Here is a 27568-nt window from a genome sequence, read left to right on the forward strand (position 1 = left end):
GAAAGCGTGAGGACCCTGACCACAAAGCAGGCGGCTTAGTAAGAAGGTAACAATATGTCATCGAATTGAAAGAGGGAGGATGGAATGAGTAACGACAGATGGACTGATGGACATAAGTGGCGGACAGAGAAACACAATGCAGTCCGTGCTGAGGTAAATTTTATGGTCCCTTGCTGCCTGTTTGATTCAAGGCAAGGCTAATCTATTCTGTAAAATCCATCTCTGAACTGCCCTCAGTTACAGCGAAGCAAAAAAATACAGCATACAATATATTCACCTGGACATTTGACCACCTCTAATCATGTTTACAGGTTACATTTTACATTTTGAATAGATGCACCATATTAAAACTAACATGATTTTCACAACTGAGACAACCACTGTGCACCTAACCCTCCCATCTGGCCAGCTCTACTAGAATCAAAAATAAAACAGCTCTGCAGCCTAGCCAGATGATAGACCAGCTTCTAAATGATCGTAACAGCACTGAAGAAAAAAAAAAAAAATCCACAAATATGGATAATAACTTAAAGAGCGTTCCCCAAAGGAAACTTTTAAGGGATGACCAGAAAGCTCTCCTGCAGTTTATTCTCAGCAGATCGGAGGAGTGTGGCAGAGCGATAGAGGAACGCGAGGAGAGATGATAGAGAAACACCCCTGTGAGTCAGAATGATATGCCAGGGCTTTGAGGCATTTGTTGGTACAATATAAAGAGTCAGTCGGTATCTGCCAATTCTTAAATTAACTTCACAATTCACCCTTCTAGCACAAAGAAGAGGCAGCTTCTTTTTTTTTTTCAGCCCAAAGCGACATGTTCAAGCCTTCAAACCTTGAGGGTTTCGGACCTCATGTGATTTGTTGAAGCAGTTAGACAGGCTAGTCTAGCTGATTCGTAGGTGTGTGTGTGTGTGTGTGTGTGTGTGTGTGTGTGTGTGTGTGTGTGTGTGTGTGTGTGTGTGTGTGTGTGTGTGTGTGTGTGTTGGAGTGTGTCTGCAGCCTGAGGAGGTTTCAGACAGTTTGGTGCTGCCTGTCATTCACTGCACACACAGAATGACAATGGAGAAAACAAAAGCCCCTGCCATGAGGTGATAGTGTTAAATCATGCACTTTCATGCAGCTACCGAAACATGGGTAATCCTGTGTTAGCGTTTGTCTTGTTTGTGTTGTTGTGCGTGCTTTAGTGTTTTGAATACATTAATTTTTTTCGTGTTTGTCCCAAAGCTTTTCTTATTTATATACAATAATTTGCAATCTTTGAAGAAGACGGTCACACATGACAGACGACTTCACACCCATTTTACGCCTTCGTACCCTTAAATTGGTTTCCCGTCTTGCAGATGCAACATTGCTTTGGAGGATTCAAGCTGAGTTAGATTTGCTGTTATCATGGGATGGCACGCATGGGGGTGGGTATGTAGCTACAGTGGCAGATCAGGGGTCAGTGAATGGGAAGATGAGGCAGAGGTAATACAAGTGAACCAAAATGCTCAGTGGGCTTTTGATTTGTGTGCATATTCATAGGCAGGTATTCTCATTTTCATCACGGTGGTGAAAAAAAAATGTCTGGCTTGCTCTCTCGTTCCTTGACCAATCAACAATCCCCATCTGTTGTCATGACAACTAGCACCTCACTTTTGCCCATTTCTTCCAGCGCGGTCGCCAGAGAGACCAGGTCTGCGTCAGCTTGATGACAAGCTTCCCATAAGTCCAGTAGAACACCTGTGGGGCTGGGTTTTGTTGCAAAGTAGTTCAAGTACCTGAGAGGAAGAAAAGGCAGGCAAGATGTAAGAATAGTTATAAGAGCACTCCATTATTGATTAAGCCATTAAAACTGTATGTTCCAAATACTTCTGGTTCCATTTTATTTCGAGTCCAATATTGGTGCCCAGGGAAGTGCCATATTTCACAAAGCAGGATTAGCTTGTTAGCAGGATGAAACATCTTTTTTATAACATGCATGGCTAAATCAAATCCTTGAACATAATATTCAAGTATGTTTTCCTGATTCTTATCAGTACAACAAGAATATGTCTGTCTACATTTAAAAAAAATTATAACCACATCTGACCCCAGACGATGAATACCTACCTGCCACCTTTTACACATTTCTGAGTTAACACTTGACAGAAGGAACCTGAGTATCAACACTAGACTCGTGCGTGACAAAGCCGCCTCTCACACATAAACATGGGAAGCAGATCTGACCTGTCAAAGCCCAGGCTGCGTGCCAGTAGTCTCCAGTCACATCCTCGAGCACTGGGTGCATCCAAACTGGCACAGATCTTCTGGCGGATGGAGTCAGGCAAGCGAAAGGCATAGGGTCCCACTTGAGAGGAAGGCAGGCAGGTGCCTCCTGAGGGGAGGGGCGAATGCGGGGGCAGAGTCTGGAATTGACAAAGAAGGTGAGAGCAACTGAGACCAACCTCTGGATTTCTTTGGGAATAAACTGTATGCCGTTTGTTGCAACTTTATCTACATTTGCATTATTGAAAGAAGTAAATTAATGCTGGGGAGAAAATAAACTGGGCTATCTTTGCAGCAGAGAAATGCAAATACTTTTGAAACTGGCGCTTCATGACCAGAGAAAACTGAAAAAAAGAATGTGGCATTCGCTTTTGTTAAAAAGGTAGAAAACCTACAACTACCAGAATGCACTGCGCCACTCCAGACCAATAAACACTCTCCCTGGTAGGTGATGTAATGTGAACTAGGTCACTGTGAGCGGTTGTGCCCAGCTGAGTGGCTAACTTTTGATTTGGTGCTTCACTTACTTAAACGGGGATAAAAAAGATTTAATCGTCAGGCTCTTCTAGACTTTTCAAATTTTATCGAACCAAATGGATCAAATGTCGATAGTGAAACAAGTCATTTCATGGAGGCTTGCATTGATCAAAAAAAAGTATCCACTTCTTTACCGATGTCTCTTACACAATATGGTAACCGTGTAATTACAAGGTTTGGCCACTATAAAAATTGGCTTCAAAGCCCGCAGCACTCCCTGGGAGCCTAGATTTTCAGCCTCTATGCAGGAACAGTATGAAACAGTTTGGTTCCCAGTTCCTGTTCACAAACTCTTGTTATTACAGCTAAAATTCAAATTAAAATGTGTTTCTGAAAAAATGTCAGGAAAGAAAGGCAGTGCAGTAACATTATCTTGGTTTATATTTGATCAGCTCTGCCTAGTTTTACCTTTTGATCGGAATTGATCATATTTGAGAGAGAAAAAGAGGGAAGGGATTGTCCCTTAGTCAAATTCTATAGCCTTTGTGGTGGCAATATGGGTGACGGGCAACACGAAAATGAGCAATACCCTTAGAGCCAGAGAAACTCCGCCAGATGACACATTTTGCGTCATCCTGCAGTATTTTGCTGGTGGGTGACAGGGCAGGAAGTTTACCATAATTCATTGACACATACTACTCACATTGTCATGATACAAATCTGGTTGAAAATTAACAAAGTATCTTTTTTAAGTTACCTCCTGAATATCCGTGTGCAGCTGGAATATCTGTCCCTCCCCTTCCACCTGCCGGACGCAGATCTTACAGGCGAGCTGTGACACAGCCAGGCTCCCTCTCTCCAGGCTGAAGGTGCAGTGCAGGGGTCTCTGACTGCCGCTCCAGATGTGATAGAACGGGATCTCCTGTTAACAAAGAAAAATGTTAAGAAGAAAATGGTCTCTCCACTGTGATTAAAGTGGCTTTGCTCTGAGCAGCACAATCAGGGAGGATCTAAAATGCAGTTTCCATTCGAGGAGAGGTGCAATATGCTTTATTTTGATACTGGGTGTTTCCACCAACTGGGTCTCGGTGTGTCACGGGACAATTTATTTCCCAAGCGCACTGTCCATAAATTAGGGCCACTATCAGATTTCTCGTTTGTTTATTCAGAGAGGGTTCAGACTGCAATCTCAGAGCGGCCGCCAAAAGAATGCAGCACAGGGTTTGGATGTTTACAACATAAGTGAATAGTCCAATAACTATGTTTTTTGAGAAAATAGCCATTCTACTGATTTGAAATAAAGAGCCTGTCAGACCAGAGTTTTTGCTTAGGAGTTACTGCTTATTATGCTTAAAGCAACACTGACAATTATCAAAAATGGATTGATCTAAATCATTAAAGGACCCATATGGGGTTTCTACTAGAATATGTTAACATGCTTTAAAGTTTTAAAAAACACTTTGTTTTCCTCATATTGTCTGTGCAGGAACATCTGTATTCACCCTCTGTCTAAAACACTCGGTTTAAGCGTCTGTCTCCTTAAGCCTCTCTCCCAATTAAGCCCAGTCTACTTTGATTGGTCAGTGTTTGCGGGTCTTCCACACCTGCGTTCTCTGCACCCCTGCACCATTATTGCAGCTGGATAATGACCGTAACTGTAGCTGCACAGTCTACCTTTATATAGTATAGTTGTGACATCCCAACTTTACGGAAGTCCTCTTGCCTCGTTTAAAGACACCGTTTCTGAATACGGGCTGTATCTACATTTCTCTGTGGATTAAGCATCTTTCATGAAGTCAAAAACTTTATTGGCATTATGCCAAAGCATGAGGGAATTGCAACTGTGCCAATCCCAGTGGTGCATACTGGGTAGAAGAAAATAAAAATTTCACACAAATTTCATGGAGACACAAATGTAAGTAATGATAAATAATAAACATAAAAATCAAAAACCTAAGTACAAAAATACAAGCAATATTCTCCAAAATATTTACAGTACTAAATATAAAAATATATATAAAAGTGAATCTTCATAGTCATAGTTTGACAGTATAAGTATGACACCTATACCTGCTTTATAATTAAAAAAAAGACGTGGAAACCTGGCGTTTTACAATATGGAACCTTTAAAGCTGATGCTGATGATAATGTGCTCTGTAGACATTTCCACATCTATGTGCACTGTACAAATCAAAATGTTGTCATCCATCTGCTTCATTTTGAGCATCTCACCTGATACTTTGCCAGTAGTTTGCTTCTCCAGTGAGTGTGAGGAATGTCGTGGATGGACAGGCGCAGGTTGTGGTAGCTGTCTTTGAACAGCAGCGGCTTGGGATCCTCCAGCAAAACTCCACCTAGACTCCTCTCCAAATCCAGCACATCCTGCAGTGAGGCAGAGAGAAGACTGGCTTAGGAACACATTTATGTTATTAATTTTATAATGGGTTTATCATTCTACCACATTCAAAAACATGTTTTTTTTTTAAAAAAATGCTTAATTAAAATGTGTTGTGCACTCTCTAAAGCCAGTGTCTCCAAATGGAAATGTGTGAGAGCTAACAGTTTGAAAACTGTTTGAACTTTAGCAGCCAGGAATCATGTAATGTGGTGCCAGTAAACGGCACACAGCACGCTCATGTTTACTACCCCGGCTGGTCTGTGAACACTTCATACAAAAAGGGACTAAGAGAGAGAAAATATCTAGCATCAGCGAGTCCATCTTTCTCTGGATGGAAAGCTCACTTTCTGTTTGCTGGGGAGTTTGTATTGTGCTGTACTATTTTGAGTTGTTGCTTCTGGTGGGTAAGTGGGATTCAGTGAGATACCAGGATTTGATTTTGGAGAGTGGGTAGCATCTTTTGTTTTGATTTTTGTGAATATTTGGTGTGTGTCATCTGTGTGATGTTCATGACCAAACCAAGATCTAGCTGTACTTTATAACCAAAGCTGACGTGATGGATGAAGTTATATTTGAAGAAATTTTGTCTATTGCAGTAGATTACCAGTAATGGACTTTTTAATATTCACACTACGTTCTTGGAAATAAGGGTTCCAAAAGGGTTCTTTCTGAAGAGTTCTACCCAGAACTCCTCTTTGAAGAAAGGGTTTCTCACAAGTTAAGAGTTATGACAAGGGTTAAGAACCATTGAGAACCCTTTTTTGTAAAAAAAAAAAAAAGAGTTCTTCAATATTTTTGGAAAGCATGAGTGTTAAAATAATGTAGATGTATCTGGAATCCCCCCCAGTCAATTCATTTAACTTGTGTTCTGCCACAGTAGATATCTTCACCTTCATTTCACACCATACAATACCACATGGTATGCCAAAATTCTTTTTTTGTTTCTCTTTTTTATGGGGTCCAGGTACTTGGCAGTTTGTAATTAGTTCTAATTTGGAGCCAAGTCACAGATCCCAACCCTGTTGCATGATTGATATGCTGAGGACTGTAGTAGTAGTGATTTCACGAAATCTCCCTCCCCTAAAAACATGATTGTGACCCATGATTTTTGTGTACTGCACTGGACCACATATGTAGGGTTCCCTTGGGACCCTTATGAAGCATAGGGCTGCTGGATGCGGTTTCCCTGGCCCCAGGCTAACCTGTTCAACTAAAACCATGGTTAGTGTGAAAGAGATCTATGGCTTATGAAGTTCATTACTATTTTTTGTCCCCCTTTGTGGGTTCTCCACGAAACCCTTGGAGTATACTATAAGGTATAGGGGATATAAAACTGTTCTTTGTAGAATCACCTGGATGGGTTAGCACCCTTAGAAGGTGAAAAGGTTCTGGACAGAACCCCCAGATACCCCTTTATGGTTCTGGTTAGCACCTTACTTTCAAAGACTGTAGAAGCATAATATTGTCAGATTGCCTTACACATCAAAGAATTTAAGAAACAGAAAGGCAATGGGAGAGAAGAATAAGAAAAAGAAAGGAAGACGGTGAAGAAGAGAAGTAAACAGACATTTTTACACTGAAAGGGAGTAACAAACAGTGAAGCAGCACCTTGAGTGCATGTGGGGTGTCATGGATGCAGTAGATACGAAGGCTGTAGTCCAGGGAGAGGCAGGGAGCTCGAGGGGCGAACAGTGCCAACTGCAGGCGTTTGCAGGCAGGCTGTGGGGGGCAGGACTGGCCTACCAGGCCGTACGTTCCCAGCTGCTCCATGAGAACATGACAACACTCCTCCTCCAGCTGCAGATAGCACGGCGACGACAAAGTCTCCTCTCCTACTGTCAGCACCTCCTAAAAACAGACCGAAGTAGGGTTCAATGATGCAGTCCAATATTGATTATTTCGTACCAGTGAGGGGCCGTCTTACCTCCCATGCCCCCTGGTGCGTCTGTGTCTTTAGTGTGAGGGTCCAGTCGGGTGTAGGTGTGTCTAGTTGGGCACAGTGCGGCAAAGTAAGAACAACGGGACGATTCAGCAGCATACCGGATGGGCCGCAGCTGACCACAGGACTTAGTACAGTCTGACTGCCCTCAGAGGGTAGCCTGTAAATGTCACACACAGAGGGAGACACCAGGTGTTTGCAACAGTGGCCAAAACATCACACTTCATTTATAAAAGAACATTATGATTACAACACGGTTTGGAACATGCTGGTACTGACATATTCGAGGCAAAACGAAAATCAAACGTCATAAAAATTGGCAAGAAATTAATCCATGCTAGTTTCAGTGCAAAAGTTGAAACAAGTTGTAGTTTTTTTTTTATCCTCACAAAAAGTGACAGAACTTCCAAACAAACTTCAAGTGGTTCGCAGTAGGTGAGCCATGCATGGGAATATTTCTGATTGAGGTGAGAGCGAGGTCTGTTCTGCCTTGTGGTTGTAAAGGAGATGAGGGAAATAGAGGGATAAAGATGAAGAGCACTCACGTCGTTTTGTCCCACTTGTTGATAATGAGGTACATCTCGTAGAACTTCCCCTGGGGGATTGTGCCAGGGGGGACAAGCAGACTCACACCTATGGGAGAAAGTGTCATGTCTTAACTTGATTTATATTTCATTAATATTGAATTCTGCTTCAATTAGCATGTGAAAAGAAGGCTGCATGTGATGTATAGTACGTTACCTGTGTTGGGGATGGTGAGGCGTCCTCCAAGATTACCCAGGGTGGCGCTGGTGCTCAGCCCTGGCTCTCTGGACAGGGTGTGGCTGTGGTAATCTCGCTCTCTGCCCATCGTTCCCACCGACTTCAAGCTGAGGATCTCCCCATCACCTAAGCTCATTTCTGCCGGGAGCTCCAGGGAGGAAAGAGTGGAGGCGTTATACACCTTGATTTTGAGACTTGGCAGAGGGTCCAGCAGGGGTGAAGTGGTCATGGGGATTTTGTGGGGGCTGTCGTTGACCCCCTGCTGCAGGGAGAAGAGCGGCCCACGGAAAGCCCCTGCTGTGGCTGTAAGATCCGGAGGAGCTGAGGGATGCAGTGGGTGAGGGTTATCTGTGGAGGCAGGAGAGGCAAGAAAGGAGTTATTCCCTTATCACCAGAAATGACACAGGCAGGGCTGAGAGTGCTAAAAGTGACGCGAGTGAAATGGATTAATGTTGCTAATTAATATTTGATGGCAAGAACAAGAGGAGGGATACCATGACAAATGCTTAAAATGTAAAAATGTAACACAGTAAAGAATGGAGAATTGACTAAGTGAGAGGAGATAATGGTATAAAGAGAATTAATTTATGGGTTGATATAAATAGCAGTGTGATAATGAAATGGATTGTGAACAAGTGCTTGTATGAAGATGAATATTAAAAAAAAAAAGAAAAGTTGTGAAAAACACAATTATGAAAAAAGAAATTGTGTGTGTATGTGCACCTAACAGCATATGTGTGAGGTAGTGGGAGTAAGTGTGTGTGTGAACCGACCCTGTCTGGGAGGTTTGTAGTTGCCAGGGTGGAAGGCGGCAGTAAGAGCAGACGAAGAATCGGTGATGTCTCCATGGAGATGTTGGCATCTGCGGCGATATGCCAGCACTCCCACGCACAACACCAGTATCACACACAGCAGCAGGGCCCCCACCAGACCAGCGTAGACTGCAACACCCATACCTGGGGCCAGCGCTGAAAGAGGGATAGAAAATCAGTCAGTCAAGACAACATGCAGGGAGACGTGTGGGAACACACAGATACAAATGCAGGGGAAACACAAGAGGGAAGAAAATACAATTTAAGAGATAAGATCTGATTTACTGCACATCAGTTGTTGCAGAAAGTAGTATAAATTAGCTATTGTTGTCTAGGTTAGTGAAGAAACAATTAGTTGATTAACTGATTAGTTGATTAGCATAATATTAACAACATTTATGATAAGTGATTTATCTTTTTAGTTATTTATCAAGAAAGATTTCCAGACACTTGCTGGTTTCTGCTTCTCACATGTGAGGATTTGCTGCATTTCTCTCTTTTATGCCATTTTAAATTCAATCACTTGATTGGACAAAAGACCAATCTGAGGATGTCGCCTTGGGCCCTGGGATATTACCCTGGCACGTTTGACTATATATACAGTATAATCTAATACAGACATTTTATGGAATGCATGATCAATTGAAATTTAATCAATAACTTAATTGTCACAGTTAAAACCTTTACCTTAAAATCTTTAAAGGTAAACTATGCAGGATTCTCGTTTTTTGTTTGTATACAGTATCACCACTGAAACTGGATTCACACTCGTTTTGGAATGAGCTCTGTCCGCTTGGCGTTTCACCTCAGTATATCTGCATTTTTTCAGTGCTGTGCTCATGATTTTTGTAGCTTCCTCTTTGATGCGTGCTGCTTACAGTCTGGCACCTGGTCTCTCCCTTTTTAATGAAGTCTCTACCTCGCCTGAGAGCTGTGTCCGGGAATGTCCCAAATACAGCAAAATAAGTAGAAAATAAGAAAATCCAGGCAGAGGGCAGAGTCTCTGCAGATAAATACACCGCCACTCACTTCTAGTGGGTCATAAGTGATGATTGAGAGGGATTACTTTTCTGCAAGTCTCCACATTTTTTTAAATCCTGCACAGTATACCTTAAGGGATAGATTCACATTTTTCAAATCAATCTTAAAACAATGCTGACATATTAATAATTACATTAAATTAGTTACTGGTCACTGTAATTGTTCCTGCTGTCCATCCAGAGCTTGTAGAGATCCCTCCCTTACATGTAAGTGATGGAGGAGTCCTTCTTCAAATATCTATTTTTAGTGCTCATTTCCCTCTGTGTTACTTTCACACTACGACGGCTCAGCAATGAAATACAGTCCAGGAAACAAGGAGATAATCAAGCACTAAAAATTCAGGAAAATACTAGGGATCTGATCTGGTCTACCAGATTGGTATTGGGGGTGATAATAACATTATGTGGATCAGGTATCAGCCATGATTTCACTGATCCACATTAAATAGAGTTTATTTGTCAAACTCTTTCTATAATTCTCTCTTTCTGCTATGAGTGACACAAAATCATTCACACTGAGTCACTGACTGAGTTAAATCTGCCATCGTATCACCTCGCAAAAATAAAGCCAATGAGTTCCATGCATTTGGGTCTACCATTTCAAAAGTTGGGAATATGAGAGCATTTGGTATCAGAAGAGGAAAAACCTGTACTGGTCTATTCCTTAAAAATATTCACTCTGTGTGACTAAGATTGCTGGAGTCTCATTTTTAGCTTTTTAACTTTCTAATGTTTTTTTTTTTTTTTTTTTTACACAGGACAAAGACTTTGAATTTGTGCCCCATCTGTTATGTTGGAATTGCATTAAGTAGGGGATCACTTCACAGCCAGTGTGGGCAGGAGGAATGATCACAGTGACCGATTTTTGTCGACTTGTGGTCATGTGACTATTGCTTTAAAATAGACTTTGAGAAATGAGAAGGTGTTGTTAAACTTCGGAAATATGCCTCGGACACACTTGGTATTAAGTTTTTTGATTAAAAAAGATAATCTAGGAAAACAACATTAATAAACAGCTTCTCCTGACATTGCCGGCTTCCTGTTTGGCTCCCTCTCTTTTCTCTTGCAGAGTTATTAGCTGTGACTGATCAACTGGCCTATGCATAGAATGTATAAAGAAGTGGACATAGCCACTGTGATGCAAGGTCGTAGATTTTGTTTGAATAGGGGTGGGGGTTATGCACCAATTTGTGCCTTTTTGCATCAATTTTTGATGCAAATATCTTTGATTTTGACAAAATAGAAGTTATTCTGCCTCTTAATGTTTTTATTGGGACAGACAAATTCATGAGCTCCAAATTATGACATTTCTGTTTTAAAGTCTGGCATTTTGGCCGTCACCATCTTGACTTTTTGGATCCAGAAGTGACAATATTTGGACAAGAGGGTGGAGCTGGAGAAGAGTGAGGGGTGGATCTCACGAAGAACCCAAAGACACCGTTGTGGTTGGGACTAGTCAGTCACAAGATAGCCACACCCTGTACCATACCCTGGTTTATCGTCTATTTCACTCTAAATGGGGCTGTGTTGAAGAGGACCAAAAATTAAGACCATGTTTTTTTTTGGAAAATGCTTGCTGAGTTGATAAATCAAGTAAGAAGTAATCATTTTCACGCAGACTTATAATTTAATCTTAACTTCTTTTCACAACTATGGGAGTCACCCCCTGCTGGTCATTAGCAGGAATTGCAGGCTTGAGGCACTTAAACATTTTCAGATAACCCCTCTGGCCCATCACAGTCCTGATTCCCCAACACTAGGAGAAACATGTCCAAACCAGACACGAGAGCCAGTCACACCACAGCAGAAAAGAGGAGCAGACAAGTAGTGAGGTTGGTGGGAGACAAAGACAAGTTTAAAAAAAATAAGATGGAGTAGACAGGCTGGATAAACAGAGGAGGAGAGAGCGAGAGGAGAGGCAATTTGGCAAAAGGGATAGGAAGGAGTTAGATAAGGTTGTGATTTGTTGAGAGGACAGACGGATTATAAGTGTGGCGATGAGGAGAGAGGAGATAAGGATAGCAGTGCTTGAGGAAAAGGCCCATGTTAAAAGAGCAGCGGGGAAGAAGTTGGAGGAAACACTTCAGAGCAGCAATGAGAGTAGAAGAAAGGGTGGAGGAGAGGAAAGCCGGAGGCAGACGGGCTGGCAGAGGAGAGCTCCCGTGCTCACGTGGCACGATGGAAGCGAATCCGACAGCCGTCCGCACTTATTACCAGAAACGGAACAATAGCGAATTAGGTGCATTACCGTGGCTGCTCTCCCCTGAGCCCACGTCACATTGAGCTAGAGGAATTACCATCACTTCAAATGTAAACTATATTACAGATTAACTGAAAGTCAGACAGAAATCAGCTGTTTTTCTCCAGCGACTGCTTCCACCTCACAGCCAATGGATCAAAGAGTCTCAGCTTAGAGTCATTTTGCTTCCTTCATCAGAGAGCTTGCACATTTCTTTCCTCCAGCATGCTGATTTAGAGCCACATGAACTGTTTTAGTTAATTACACCAACATCTATTAATCTCTTTGCTGCGATTGTATCTTTGTTTTCAATTCAGCTGCAGCAAGCTGTTACGTAACTGATGCAATGTTCCAACGAGGAGCCAGCTCAGAAACCTATGTTACGCTTAGTCAACATACGAGACAAGATGGGATAACAACACTCATAAGCAGGCTGGACAAGAAGGTGAGGCGTGTCTTTGCTGAGCTCGATCGGAGATGACAACAAAGTGCGGGCAGACAAGGCTCAAACACAAAATGCTGCACGCATTCAGCGCCGCGTGCTAACACAGATGTTAGGACTCCTCATCTGCATGACCACACAGACAGACGCACACACACACAACACAAACAGAATGAGGCAGTGAAAGAGTGAAGTCATGGGGAGGTGAACTTACGATGGCTTGCATGTTCAATAGAAATCTTTTTATCTGTTTGAACAGGAGAAAAAAAAACGAGAGAAGAAGAAAAGAATAAAACAAACATAAAAATGGATGGACTAGTCGTTATGCAAATGAAAAATACAACAATACAAAGCAGAGAGAGTAAACAATAGCTCATCAATATGAAAATAGAAATGTAAACATAAAAGGCACACCGCAAGCATGAAAATATATTTTCTATCTAAAAAATAATAACCTCCTCTGGAAATGCTTGACAATGTGGAATGAAGTTCAGCATAATTGTTTATATAATGTACAAAAGGAGAGTAAAAGCCTATTAGAAATAACTGCAAAAGAAAATTAGGATCATTTGGAGGAGAGTGGCAAAGTTAAAGACAGTTTTGAAAATGAACAAGGACGCTGGAGTTGTGTGGTACATGAGGGAGACGATGTGGATTGAAACCGTCGCTTTATACACCCCACAGGGTTATGTTATCACCTTCATCATACGAGGTGAAAAAACAGCTCTATCCTGACGGGAACAATCTTTTCAGAGATAACACCAATGTGAATCATCCCTGAGTGGTTCGATGATGTCGAAACTGTCATTTGGGGTCGCGTCACTTTCTAGATCTCAAACCAAATAACCATCAAAACACCAATCGTCAAAACACCAAATGGTTCCCCCTGACTTTTCCATTCATCCAATAGCAATTAGAAGCTACTATGAGGCAGCGGAGATGATGGTTTGCGGTGTCTCGGAGCATTTTACATTTATGACTGGGGTATTTAGCCGATCCTCAAAGGGATTAACAAAGAGTGAGACATCAGAGTGAGCTATTTGATTGTCTGAAGCATGCTCAGAATGCAAGTCGTCATCAGGATGCTGCAGAATAATCATATTAATGTGCTAGGAAAATAAATAAGTCAGTAACCTGTAGTTTGCCAAGTGACACATTTACAGATTTTCAACAGCACAGTGCTTCCCATCTTCCCCCTCTGTCAGAGCCACTTGAGTGCATGTTTTTGCTGACAGCCTCCTGAGAACACTGTGCTCTGTACAGACAAATCAGACAGTATATTTGTCTAATCTGGCTGCTCCATAGAAGCCTGTTTATGTCAAGACTTGCATGCACTTCTGATAGAGTGTGCATATGATCCCCTGGTTGCACGTGCATTTACGATCTGCATGCTCGGCCGTGTTGGTTTGTGTCGTGCGTGTTTTTTAAAGTGTGCACTTGAATGTATCTCCCTGCCTCTGTGGATGCGCGTCTGAAAGATTCTAATGCGCTGTCAGCTGGATTCCTCCCAGCTCATCACGGGCTGCACATTGGGTGTCAGTGTGAGTCTGACTCACTCTCATATGCTCTTCCCTGTGCTAATTTTTCGACTTGGCCGTGTCATGCTCGCTTCCCACTCCATGCGCTCCCTCAGCCTGCACTTGCTTTCTCTCTCTTTTTCTCTCTGCTTCCATCTGTGCTTTTTAGATGTGGATCACTTGCCGTCTCTCTTTGTGAACCTAAATTTTGCCTCACGAAACATCTGTCTGCGATTTAGTTGTTTTTTTTTCTTTTCATCTCTCTCTATATCATTCGCGCTCTCACCATGCTGCAATGCCTAATCACCTTGGGAAAAGAGTTAACACAAAATAGCTTTGAAATGCAATACACCTTATGAACTATGAGCAGAAATATCACTGCCTGCAAGACTCATTATTATCAATTCAACCACCACCTCAAGCAGCATATTTGCTATTTGGAAGTTGACCCCTATAAATACCCGAGAAACACAATTTTCTTTCAGATATTAAACAACTGAACTGTGTGCACTAAGTTCAACAGTACCAGAGCTGTATTACAGGGCCAACTGAAGAATTAGGATGTATTACAAATAAATATATGTGAGCCAAATATTTCCTCCCTTTTGACATTTAACAACCGCCCCAGTTTAAACACATTGCTCGGGTGACTTACTGCGTGCACACAGCCCCTCAGTGCAGTTTTTGCTCTCCATCATGCTGCCGCTGCAGTGCTTTCCTCCATTTCTAGGTGGGGGGGCTTGGCACTCGCGACTGCGCCAGTGGGTGCACTCTGTCCCACAGGCGGACCACTTTGCCCACTCTGTCCAGCCTCCATCCACTGGAATGACACAGCAGCACAGAGATGTGAGTCATCTTTAGAGCGAACCAACAGCTAAATACTTCCACCACTGCAGGTAGAGGGGAACTGGACATGACTCTGTAATGCGGTGTGATGTGTAATGGCTTGATGTACATAATTTTGCAAAGTGCAGAATGCATTCTGTGGTTTGTTTTTTAAATGACTCTGGAGTCAGGGTGGTCTGACACATGGGACAAAGCAATAAGAGGCTGAATGGTGTATGACAGATAACACTATGTTCCTGATGTAGATAATTTTTCATGATAAAATCAAGTAGTTACATGAGCAAATGTTTCTGAGTTGAAAAAATTGTAAAGGGGTTGATGAGAATGTCATCTTTACCTGGGCACAGTGTGGTGCAGGTCACTCTCTGAAAGGGTGGGCCCTCACAGAAGGCGCCTCCGTTTAGAGGGGCAGGATTGGTGCAGCTGCGAGTTCGTCGCTGCCAGCCTCGCCCGCACCGAGCATTACACTCTGACCATTCAGTCCAAGACGACCAACCTCCGCTCACTGACAGAGAGAAACACACACAGACAGGCAAAGTGAGTGACCCTGGCAGTTAATACTCTGGTCCACTTTAACAGTAATGAGAATACAGAAACCCAAAGCAAGATTTTAAAACTAAAATAAAGCGTACTATATAAATGTGATGTAATCAGGAGTGTTAACATTCTGAATCTTCATTTTTCATTCATGTCCTTTACCTATTCTCCAGCTGCCAACAGTTCTAGGATGTCGCAATGTCACGATGGCAACAATTAACAAATTTTTTTGGTGTTGTGCACATGTCAGTGTGAGCGCTTGTGTTAAAGAAAATAGTTTAGATAAATAAATAGGCTTGAATAAATGTTTAGACATGGTGTCAAAGCTATATTCAGTCTTTTTGGAAAGGTTCCTAAATACATTCACAGCAGCATTGTTTTTTTTCTTGGAACAAGATTTGATTTTTAATGCATTTTTTTACTACTACTTTTTTTACTAGCTACCACATTTTCATTGCAAAAAAAGTCTGAAAACACAGAGACACCCAATGTATTTTTTTAAATAGAAAAGCTGCCCTAAAAAAAGGCATTACAGGCTGTAACAATCCCCCCAAAATGTCTGCAAAATCCTGGAGGGACTGTTTAATATTCTTTGTAAATACATAAAGTAATTCCTACTGATGGCTCAATAGAATATGGTGGTGTCCAAATCATGTTTTACTGAAATTTTACCACTGTCTAACGTAAAGGTGCAAGATTCATTCAATAACTTAATTTTACATTTTAGATTTACATTTTGGTAATTTGCATTTGCAAGTCATCTATTATCACACAACATAGTGCATCGCTAAAGCAATCTGACAGCAAAGAAATGGATGGTTTTGATGACTATACTAGCATGATTCATAAACATATCTCATAAAATCCTCCAAATCCAACATTTCATAGTTCTATATCGGCTAGGGTTGCAACACTATGAGATATTTATGTTATAATAACTGTATCAGAAAGAAATCACAGTTTCACAGTGTATGTTATTTCACAATAATTGTAATTACTATTATCTATTATTAGGTTTACAAAATGCTTTATTATCATTTAATTTTTTTTTTTTGATGGAAGTATGTGTGAAGTCAGGTAATTCAGGAGGAAAGGTCGTGCATATGCAGGTTAGATATTCCATCCGGTTGCCTTTCTTTACAAGATTGCAGATAAGCAAATAGACACAGTATGATAACCATCCATTTTCATACCATGGTATACCTGGAAGCTGGTATATCGCTGCAACCCTAATCACAGCTAACATCCATGATGAGTAAAAGTTTCATCTTCAAATATGAGGTGTAAGAATGGAAGGGAATGAAAAATGTGTGCGTTATACCATAAACAATAAGAGTGGCGGTGCTGCTGCGTCTTTTGGCCACCACGTTACGAGCCACGCAAGTGTAGTTGGCCGTGTCTGAGAGTCTGGCCTGTTTGATGATCAGATCATGATCAATGGTGATCAGGAAGTTGGAGTCCTGCGATGGATCTATGACGTCCTCGTTCTTCAGCCAGTCCACCTGCAGAGGCAGGCATGCACGCAAACACACACGCAAACACACACACACACACACACACACACACACACACACCGCTCTGAACTTTGTGGTGCTGAAAGAAATCTTCACGCAGAGTGATGAAATTAATGAAGATGGAAAAAGTAACCTCGGCAGCCAAGATTTTAGCTGTGCTCTCCAACCCTCTGTGTTATAGCAATTCGGCATGATGGATTGCTTTAATTCTTTTGGCAGATAACTCTTCACATAAATCATTGTACAAATCAACAGGTGTGTATGCATAAACATGAGTCAGCACGCCCCACACAGACCCATTCAGTAAACACTATAAAGCTGCAGAGGACTTAACCAGCACGACACGTCTCAATGCCACATGTGGTATCAGTGTCAATATTTGATCAGTTTTAGTTTGCTCACAGAAAAAAATAATTTGTGGCTTATTTTGCCTAAACTCATTTTTATTTTTGAGACATCCTCCTTACTCATGGGCATAATATCATAGTGAACAACAACAATTCATATTTATCATGAAATACATGCTGAAATGCCACTTAAATGCATTCCTTTGATCATGGGCAGATTATGAGACAATGGGCACAGATATGCAGAAGGCCCCAGCATCTCTCTTACATAAAAGCAAGACATACACACTTAATAGTTCTTTAGCCTGTTTTTGTTGTTGTTTCGTGTCTCTCTGCATCTCTCTGTTGTTTTATGTCTCACTTTTGGTATATTTTTTGTCTCTTTGCAGTCTTTCATGTGTCTGTGGTTATTTTTAGCTTCCTTTTTCTAGTCATTTTGTCTTTTTAAGTCATTTTGAGTCTTTTTGCAGTTCCCTTTTGTCTTCTTGTAGTCTCTTTGTAGCCACTTAGAGTGTTTTGGAGTCATTTTTATGTTTCTTTGTGGTCATTTTGAGTCTTTTCCTGGTATTAATTTGAGTGACCTTTTGGAGGTGAAAGCCAGGGGTTCCCTGACACTTTGACACTTTGTCCTTGGTAGGCCCATTCAGTAATCCATCTGTGCCTGTGATCACAAGGGAGCTCTTACACTTTCATGCTATTTTCTTTTTATGTCACATTATAACATGTTATTTAGCCACTAAAAAGAACAATAAAAGTTGCTAGCATATAAATGTTTACTTGAGTAATAAAAATGTACTTTTATGAATTATTTGTTTTCTTTTTTTCAATATATATTGTTGCACTGCTGTTTTATGAGAGACATAAAATGGTTTGATATAGTGGTTGCAGTTAAAGCAGCTTAGTGTTAAAACATGACACAAAGTGAATTCAAGCAGAGACTTTTTAGTTTTGCTGCTTAAATAGCTGAGCATATTAATAGTGATACATGTTAAGGTTTTTTTTTCCCTTCACTCAAACTTCTGCTCACCCTTTACTATGCTGCTTGTCTGTTATGTTTATGATGCTTGGTGACTTATTATTTGGATGTTGGCTTTGCTGTTTTCCTTGATATACAGAACGGTACAAAATATAAATAATCTTGAACTATAGCCTTCAGTATCAAAAACACAGATGTAACACCTAATGGGAAAGCACTGAGATTGAGGATGAGGAGAAAGAGGTCTACCTCCGCAGCGGGCATGCCTTCCGGTGGGCGACACTGCAGCAGCACCTCCTGCTCGAGCCGCACCTCCCGCCCCAGCGGCTCCTGCTCAAAGTTCTTCCTCAGGTCTACAGGGGGCGACACAGATGTAGTCAGCAGTTAGAGAAGGCTGCCCCATCATAGCACTGACACCCTGTTTATCTTGGTGACACTGGCTGTCACACACATACACACATACACACACTCACACCAGGCAAAGCCCCGCAAAAGCCTCTGTCACTACGTCGTGTTTTTTCCCTTTATACCCTCGTAAACATGCATGGTGTCAATCACACGACACCACCCATTACCACCGGGGAGTAAGATGGAGAGCCATAGCAAATTTATTTGCATATATACTTAAGCTGACACATTTGACAAGCAAAAGTCGGAAACATTTGCCCTTCTGCTGTCTCCCTTCCTTCCTTCCTCTCTCTCATTCTCTCTCTCTCTCTCACACACACACACACACACACACAAACACAAGCTTGGCACTGACATGCAATGCGAACATAGGCACGGTTGCTCTTGGTGGTGCCAGCAGAGCTCCAGGCCACGCACTGGCACCAGTAGTCCTCCAACCCAAACAGCTCCTCCACCTGGGTCCTCGACACAGAGATGTCCACTTCCCGCACCACCAGACCTGTGCAGAGAGAAAGAGAGATAGAGAGAGAAAGAGAGGGAGGGGGAGATTAGTGGGGCATATTTTTCACAGTGCATATAAATAATGCATTGGCTGCAGGCCAAAAGCAGTTAACGTGCATATAAAGTCCTATGGGAGCTAATGGATTATGTAGTTGAAAATGATGTTTGTAATTGAGTATGATGTTTATGTCTGTGAAATACAAGGTGACATTACTTTCTGTGTGTGTAGTAATGTTTACAGTACTCCTGTGTGTGTGTGTGTGTGTGTGTGTGTGTGTGTGTGTGTGTGTGTGTTACCTGTGACCTGGTCCAGGCTCTCTCTAGTGACGTGATCGTTTTGATTGACCCATTCTCCATTACATTTGAAGTAGATCTGGGTGGCTGGTGACGCCCGGCACCGCAGCTGGACCGGCCGGTTCTTCACGATGAAAGCGTCCTCTGGCTCCAGCAGGAATTCTGGGAGAGGTTCTGCTGGTGCTGACGGGAAGGAGTCAGGGAGAACCTCGGCCTCGCTATAGTCGGTGCTCTCTGAAATCGCACAACATAAAAGTGGTTAAGTTCACTTTCCTTCAATGGAGAGACCTGAGTTCAAGTGTCTGCCTGCTGGAGGCGTACTCGAGCAGTGCAGCGAGACTCCATCAGTATTCGTGTGGCTCCTCCGTGGCTGATCCTGACCTCACTGTTGAAGTAATAAGCAAAATGACACATTTGTCCCTCGGGGATCAATAAGCTATCACACACCTGGAGGGTGTATATGTGTGTGTGTGACACCTGTCTCAATCCAGCTTTCAGCAACAAATCTGTCAGCAGTGCTTCAGCGTATACATTAAGGCAACCATGTTAGTGTATTTTTAAGAAGACACTGAAGGTGTTGACAGTTTGCACTGTAAATGGACGGGCACAGTGACATTTTTGCACTCCTTGTATTGCCAGTAATCTGGTCAATGCAGGCCTCCTGCTCTGGTCTCTCTGGAAGAGTCTGTGCCTCTCAGCTGGGGAGGAGAGCTGCTGACCTTCCTTGGCTAGGTCCTGTTGATCACACATTATCCCCTGACATTTTCGATGTGACACATTCCTCTTGGCAATGCTGCCAAGAGCTTCTCCTGGCAGGAAGGACACAATATTTCTGACCTCTTCACACTGACTTGTTTCTTTAATAATGATGGGTAGATCCAAGGCAGTATATCAATGCTGCAATGTTCCTGGCGACTAGTTTGCATAGCATTAGACAGATTGAGATATATGTACCACAGTCCTGCATCGGGTCGAATAACTGTGGATACCCAGCAGGTGGTATTTTGTCTTAATTTTGTTTCCAGGTTCTGTTCAAGGTAAAAAAAAAAAAAAAAGAAAATGCAGATTGAATCAGGGCTGTTGAGTGATAAATATATTGTCCAGATCAGTTTTCTAACACTTTATTTTTCTGTACCATTACCCTTAAAGTCCCAAATATCCCATAAACTATGGAAAAGTAATCCACATAATTCATTAGGCATCAACAGTAATTATTAGTTACTCTCAGACAAGGACAACTTAACTTAGTGATAGGCCTAGTTTGCGAATCTGACTATATGAACAGCCGTGACAGGTTTAGATACACAGGAAGGATGTTGCAAAACTCAGGCATCTGGAATAGTTTCAAAATTTTCAGAGTTAACACCCAAAAAGGCAAGCAGCTGATATGCCAAAGGATACTTGCATATCGTAAAGTGAGTAACAGCTCAGCCGTCTAGCTTTTATAGCTAGTGTTACTGCAAGTAGCATGCGAGCATAGTAGCTAATTGTTATGTTAGACTGAAAACTGATGTTTCAAAAAATGTTGTCTCATCAAACTAGTTTTGAAAATAAGAGCCGGGCAGGACTCTGATATGCTCTGATTACTATTTTTTTTTAAAAAAAATTTATCTCTCCAAGAGGCACCACATTTGCCAACTGAAAAGCCCTTTGAGGCAAATTTGTGATTTTGATCTAAATAAGTAAAACTAAACCGACTTGACAGTTTTAATTTAACAGTTTTGAGAGTACTATAATGATGTTTATGGCTATACTGACATAAACTGTCACACCCCGTCGCCAGCTGTTGGTACAGGCATTGGACTCAAAAATTCTGTATTTGTCAGTCTTCTCAGTTTACAGGGCTGCAGACTATGATTCAAGCTAAACCCATGTCACACCTCCATCTGTCCATCAACTGAATCGTATCTCTGTGCACTTGAGCAAAACACTGAAACACAGGCAGACTGGAGGAGAGCTTGTGACAATAGCAACAAACAACACAACTGTAGTAGTCACTGCTACGGAGAATAACCTGAAAAATAACACAAATCAAATATACATTTTATTAAAAGCCACTCAGCAGGTGCAGGGCTGCTCATAAGGTAGGTAAAAGGGGAAAACTTCCTCAGGCCCAGCTGCAAGGGAGGGCCTAAGGGCGCCTGCAATAATAGTTATGTTTATTCTAAATATAAGCAATGGCACCCAAATTTTATTTCCAACCAAAATATTCTCAATGGATCATCAAAACAACAAAAATAAACATTGTACAGTGTTAATCGTTGCTTAGGTATATGTAGTCTAATTCATATTGGAAGCCTCCTCTCCTGAAAATGGTCTCTATGCTATGCAAAGACCTGCACAGAAGTCAGGATGGCAGAAAAGAACAAAAAAGGCAAAAGAGCAGAAGCTGGAAAGAGTTGATAATAGTGTAATAACCAAATCTTTTCAGTCAGCTCAAAAGCTGCTCACAGCCAGGCGACAGAGGCGAATGATACGTTACAGCCTACATAGCCAGGAGGTAGCTAGTGTAGTGAAGGAGCCACCAGGCCACCTCCAGCTGTAAGAAAAAGGATAACAGTATGTAACCCCGTCACTGAGAGAGTCTCAGTTTACATGCATTGATAGGAGTAAAGAAAATCTGGGGAGGGTCCACTCAGTGGACTTTGTCAGGGGCCCAATCATTTCTGTAGGTGGGCTTGAGCCAGTTCCAGTTCTCTGTTTTTATGGAGTGTTTTATTATCATCTGCTATCAAATTCTCCTCATCACTTTCTGGCTTTCCCTTCCGGGTAATCCAGGTTCTTATAAATTGTTAATGGGTCTGACCTTCCAACAGAAAACTTTGTCCTGCTTACAAAAATGATCTGAATTCAATAAGCATTAAATGGAAGACTGGAGTGCAGGTCGGCTCCAGTCAGGAGATGCCAAAAAGCTATGGGTACATCCACATCCAGTCGAGTGCACTTTCTTCCCTTGACATACACACACTTGCATGCAGATGAACACACACACACACATGCAGGCATAGCTCATGGGTAATTGTGTTTTTGTTACACAGTAGTAGTTTTTAAATCTCATTCTGTATACTCAGTCGACAAAGAAAGAAGGGTGAGGGCAGATGCAGCTACTTTTCCCACAATGAGACTTAAACCAGACAAATTTGCACTGTTCAGTTTTCAAAATATATCAAGCCCAACCTGATCAGCTATTCAACAACCAGGGAACAAGAAAAACTACTTAGGAAGATACCATCTTCTATTTTGGGAAAGTGAGCGCTTCTCCACACCCCCAACCCCCCATCCCGCTGTTCTCCTTGACAGACTGTCTGAGACATTAGGGGAAAAGCAAAGAGGAACACAGAGCGTGAAGGAAGTGGGAGAGAAAAGTTGTGGCACGATTCAAACCAAAGCCAGCAGGGATTCGAGAGGCGGCACCATCTTCAGATAGAGGGACGGTGCTATCTTTTGACCCAAATTCCTTCCACCAGAAAAGGGCCGGTCAGGATAAAAGAGGCTGAAGCAGCACAGCTCGGAGGCTGGCAGCGCTGTGGCCACAGGACAGGCAGAAAGGGCAACAGCTGCTCCAGGCCCAACAGCCATCCAGGATGGACCCGTCACCCTTAATCTGTCTCTGCCTCTCTCCAGCCTGACTCCACCGCAAACACATCCTTGTTCTTCTCCAGGGACTCCCACTAGAAGGACCTTCCACCAGCTGCATTTATTTACTAACCTGTGACCTCAAGATGAACTCTCACCACTGCACGCTTTACTCCACATAGACCAGTACTGTACGATAGCCTAAAAACAAAAATGCTTGTTCTTGTGCTTAGTTTTACTGTTTTTCTTCCACTCAAATCTATTTTTTTTTGTGTGGTAACCCATATGCCACTAAAAATTACAGATGATGAAATAAAATGATGAAATAGTGTTTTCATGTTCCTTTTGACTATTTTCACTGATGAAACGGCTCTTTCATACTCGCAAATCTGCTTTTCCAAAGATGATGTACATGATGTTTCACCATTTGTTAATCCCACCAGAGCTGCAGGCTTCTCCATCTAAACTGGTGTTTTGGTCACATAGTGAATGCCTTGTATTTACTGGTCAGGATTGTACTGGATGCACACGATGTGCTGCATCGGATACTGCAGGGGAAATCAAATGTAAAAACACTTTCAGAAGTATTTCACTGCAGAAAAGATGGTGTTTTCATAAAACTGGGCCATCTAGAAAGATGCTTTTGAAATTGGTGTCCAGAAGCTTTTACTAAAGAGGTAGAAAACCTACAATGACCAGAATGCACTATGCTGCACGGGACCAATAAACATTCCTGCTGGTGTATGACGAGAGGTGAGCTTGTCCGGTGGCTGGCAGGTAACAAACAATCTTGTATTACAAATCAGCAATAAGTTGAAATATGGTGAGAAAAAGGCAAAACAGTGAAAGAATTTTGTTTCATATTTGATCAGCACTGCTTAGTTTTACTGCACTGTTCTCATCTCACTTTTTTCAGCCTGTTTTTCACAATAAAGGATACAGTATGGCACCCACTTCCTGTTCACAGATTCTCATCATACAGCCAAACAATGAACTAAAATATGTTTCTGAAAACATTTTAGGTGAGAAATAGGCAACACAGTAACAGAATATTGGTTTAAATTCAACCAGCACTGCCTTGTTTTACCGTTTGATTAGAGCTTGCCTGATTTTAAAAGAGAGAGAGAGAGTTATTGGGAAAATAAACCATATTGAGTTCTGAATTTGTCCATATCATGGTTGTAGAACAGAACTTGGCCAGTTAGCCCTTTTAATTAAAATGAAAACAAGGACAATTAAATTTTGGAATAATCAATTAGAGTTGGAGCCAAACTCAAACCAACAAAGAGCCTATTTAAGTCAAAGTGATAACATGAAAATAATTCTCATCCCACATATAAAACAATTTGAAAAAGATGTGGTGAAAAGAAATTCAATCAATAAATGAATTAGACTGCTGCAATTTACTCGACAGGGAATTTAAATTGGTCCAATATCTGACCCAAATCAAACATCCCATAAAAAGACAAACCTTAACGAAACACAGACCCAGTGACCATAAATTGGCCATTGAAACTGGTCACCACTGGAAAGTACGGCTAGAAAGATCAAAAACAATTTTTATCCATTGTCAGTCGGAGGGGTAATAAAAAACTATTTTCTGATCAAATGTACAAAATACAAAGAAATTAGAGACGGGAAAAAAACCTGGCCTTTGAAATTTCATTTCCAAAGAAATTTTATTTTATTTTCTCTTAAGAAGAAAGACTAAATGGAATACTTTTAGGTGAAGACAGCTCTACAGTACAGCTGGCAGGAGAATATTTTTCTGCATGTCACAAATGTCGACAAAATTCAATGTCACTCTTGTTTATTAATCTCTGTATATTATTGTGTGTAGTTTACGTTATATGTAATGCTCTGGCAAAACGTTTTTAGCAATGATCATGCCACTAAAGCAACTTTGACTTGAACCGAATTGAACTGAGAAGTGTTGATATCTCTCTTTATTTGTGGTGGCATATGAGTACGCCACCACGGATAAGTACAAGTACAATCTGTAATTTTGAGCAACAGCCCTAGAGCTAGCGAAAATCTGCTGGATGATAGAAAACATGTCATCCGGTGTAATCGAGCTGAGAGATGAGCAGGGAGAACTGGGCACCGGTTAGATGGAAGGAAGTTTACCACACTTCATTTATACATGCTACCTACATTGTTATGATACAAAGCCGGTTAAAAATTGGCAAAGTATCTATTCACTGCACACACACACACACACACACACACACACACACACACACACACACACAAAACCATCCAAGCAGGAGCTCACACTTACATAGTTGCTATTAAGCATGTACAACACTGCAAGTGGCACACATGAAGCAGGTAATCACAAGCAAATGCGAATAATGAAAGTTTACACATCTCAAAGTGATGCTTAACCGTGAATCACATTTATCGTCATGCTTCTCTCGCAGTCTTCTCCTCTCTGTTTTCTCTCCTCACATCCCCTCGCTCTCCTCTTACTAAGCTGTCGCCTCCAGTCTTTCAGACTTTGAATTCACTGTCAATAACCAATTGTGTTACCCCTCCCCGCCCCTCACCCCCGCTCTTTCTCTTTGTCCGGCATTGATCGCTCGGTGTTCAAACATCGGCTGAAAAACACAGCCTGTCACTCTTCAGGCGCAATGAGAGGGGGCCACGGGGAGAGAGAGAGGACGGCAGAGGAAGAATGGCAGCAGAGACAGACAAACAGAGAGAGACGGTGGTTCAGACGGAGACAGAATGGGAGGAGAGCCCTGCGTATTTGGATAAACCACTCTCCGTGCAGTGTGTGTGTGTGTGTGCTCTGGGGCCTGCAGAGAGGCACAGTTTAATTAAAACACTTTTGGATGACAGAGGCAGGAGACAGACAGACAGCCTCTCTCTCTCCCCCTGTCTCTCTGGGATAATGGAGCTGGGGGTTTAAAGTGGAACCTGTGTTTTTGGGCCAGCATACAAACATCCATCAGAGCTCAGCAGCCGGCAATTTGTGCGGAATGGAGGAAGACAAGAACTCCTCGTCATGCAGCACAGCAAGTCTTTTATTACTCTAATGACAGACAGCAGACAGCTAGAAAGCAAACACAGGCTTCTGGGTATTCTTTTCCAGAGAACACAATCGCAGGAACACACGCACGTAGACCCAGAAACCAGATGACAACCTATGCTTATACAGTTCATTCTCACCCACTCTTATTCATGTATGCTAAACTCAAATAGTGTAGCTGAAGGAGTCCCCTGCTTCAGTGGAGCTTCGGTACAGTGTAACTGAGAGTTGGAGTGACAGTGGTGGAGCGGGGCCACACTAGAAGGCAGGGCTGCGTGGGAGAGAGATAGAGGGAGTGTGGACAGAGGTGACAAGACGGGGAAGACAGGAAGGCTGGCCAAAGACAGGTCAAGAGACACTAATCGACAAGTGGAGAGGAAAGAGACGATGGCGCGCACACACACACACACCACTGGACCGCTGTAATAACCGGCAAGGAAAATGAATCACAGCAATGTCTGTCTTTGTCTCAGACTGACTGTGAAACTGTCTCTGTTGTTCTTTCTGCCCTCTATCTTTCTCCACCCTCTCTTTTCCCATGCCTCTCATTCTCTCTCTCTCTCTCACACACACACACACACACGGACGACTGTAATTTTCTTAGCCCCAGCGCCCCTAGCTAGAGTGGAATCTAAAGCGTCTGTACTTTATCATTACCTTTACAGAGTTAGTCATTACTGTCCCCTCCAGTGCCCTCACCATCCCAACACTGCACTCAGAAGTAGGGGAAAGAGAGAATAAAGCATCAGAAGTAGAAGACTTTGAAGCAGCCAGCAGCATCAGGAATCTCTTTTTTTATCCTTAGGCGTCCTATGAGGTCAAAAACAAACAAACAGCAGCACAGTGTCCCACCTCCTCCCTTCCGCTTTCCAGTTTGGTGTCTAACATGGGAGTGCTTTTATTCTGGCCCTCCCCTGACTCCAGTCCTTCTTCCCTCCTGCCTGCTGGATTCAAAGCACTTTGTGCAGCTCCACTAGACTTCAAATGACATCCTACAGCCGTAAACGCAAACATGCATAGAGACAGGAAGATGGCCCACAGCTACAAAGCTCAGCTGAGCCCACTAAGGACAAACAGCTGTGAGGACAGCCACTCAAATATGATGACAACACTGCTGGTGACAGAGGAAACAAGCCCAATAAATAGAGTGATCAGCAGCCATTATGTGGCATTGACAGGCCGAGCATATCCATCATCCTCGCCCAATCTACCTCATTATCATCACTCTTGCGAGGAAGCCCTAAAGGTAGAGTCACGCACGGCACGCACACACTCGCAGAGGCAGGTCGAAAGAGACAGAGATGGATGGAGGGAGACAGTCTCTCCTTGCCTTCCTTAAAGGACAATTACATTGAGTGATTGATATTCAGGCTGACCTACTCCTCATCAGCCTGAAAACAACTTGCTACAAGAGGACGGAGGAGAAACCAGCGGGGAGGGGAAAAGATGAAGTGAGGAGACATAGGGACTGGAAAAAGCAAGTGTCGAGATCTGGGCGAAAGGTTTGATGGAAAAATCACTGAATGCGTGAGTGTGTGCGTTGGCATCAGGCAGGGCATGAAGCGACATGAGTGCAGGTTGGAGCGACACAGCATCACTTCTCACATCAACAAAGGCAGACGGGGTGTGAGAAGTCACACAGTTCACCCATCTGACTGCACACAC

General features: G+C 42.3%; 1 protein-coding gene across 1 annotated transcript in view; it reads right to left on the reverse strand.

Annotated features, from left to right (window-relative positions):
• Nucleotides 1–934: 934 nt before the first annotated feature.
• The window catches only part of unc5b (unc-5 netrin receptor B), a 57839-nt gene continuing 31205 nt past the window's right edge, over nucleotides 935–27568 (reverse strand). Inside the window, exons 2-17 of the mRNA XM_042502610.1 lie at nucleotides 19297–19527; nucleotides 18854–18997; nucleotides 18340–18443; nucleotides 16575–16755; nucleotides 15054–15221; nucleotides 14526–14690; nucleotides 12568–12600; nucleotides 8594–8788; nucleotides 7800–8168; nucleotides 7604–7691; nucleotides 7044–7218; nucleotides 6728–6967; nucleotides 4954–5103; nucleotides 3479–3643; nucleotides 2206–2384; nucleotides 935–1757 (exon numbers count right to left, since the gene is read on the reverse strand). Coding sequence (XP_042358544.1) covers nucleotides 1592–1757; nucleotides 2206–2384; nucleotides 3479–3643; nucleotides 4954–5103; nucleotides 6728–6967; nucleotides 7044–7218; nucleotides 7604–7691; nucleotides 7800–8168; nucleotides 8594–8788; nucleotides 12568–12600; nucleotides 14526–14690; nucleotides 15054–15221; nucleotides 16575–16755; nucleotides 18340–18443; nucleotides 18854–18997; nucleotides 19297–19527 — 2753 coding nt within the window. The 3' untranslated portion in view covers nucleotides 935–1591. The remainder of the gene's footprint in view (nucleotides 1758–2205; nucleotides 2385–3478; nucleotides 3644–4953; nucleotides 5104–6727; nucleotides 6968–7043; nucleotides 7219–7603; nucleotides 7692–7799; nucleotides 8169–8593; nucleotides 8789–12567; nucleotides 12601–14525; nucleotides 14691–15053; nucleotides 15222–16574; nucleotides 16756–18339; nucleotides 18444–18853; nucleotides 18998–19296; nucleotides 19528–27568) is intronic.

This window comes from Plectropomus leopardus, chromosome 15 (assembly GCF_008729295.1).
Source record: "Plectropomus leopardus isolate mb chromosome 15, YSFRI_Pleo_2.0, whole genome shotgun sequence".
Taxonomy (NCBI): domain Eukaryota; kingdom Metazoa; phylum Chordata; class Actinopteri; order Perciformes; family Serranidae; genus Plectropomus; species Plectropomus leopardus.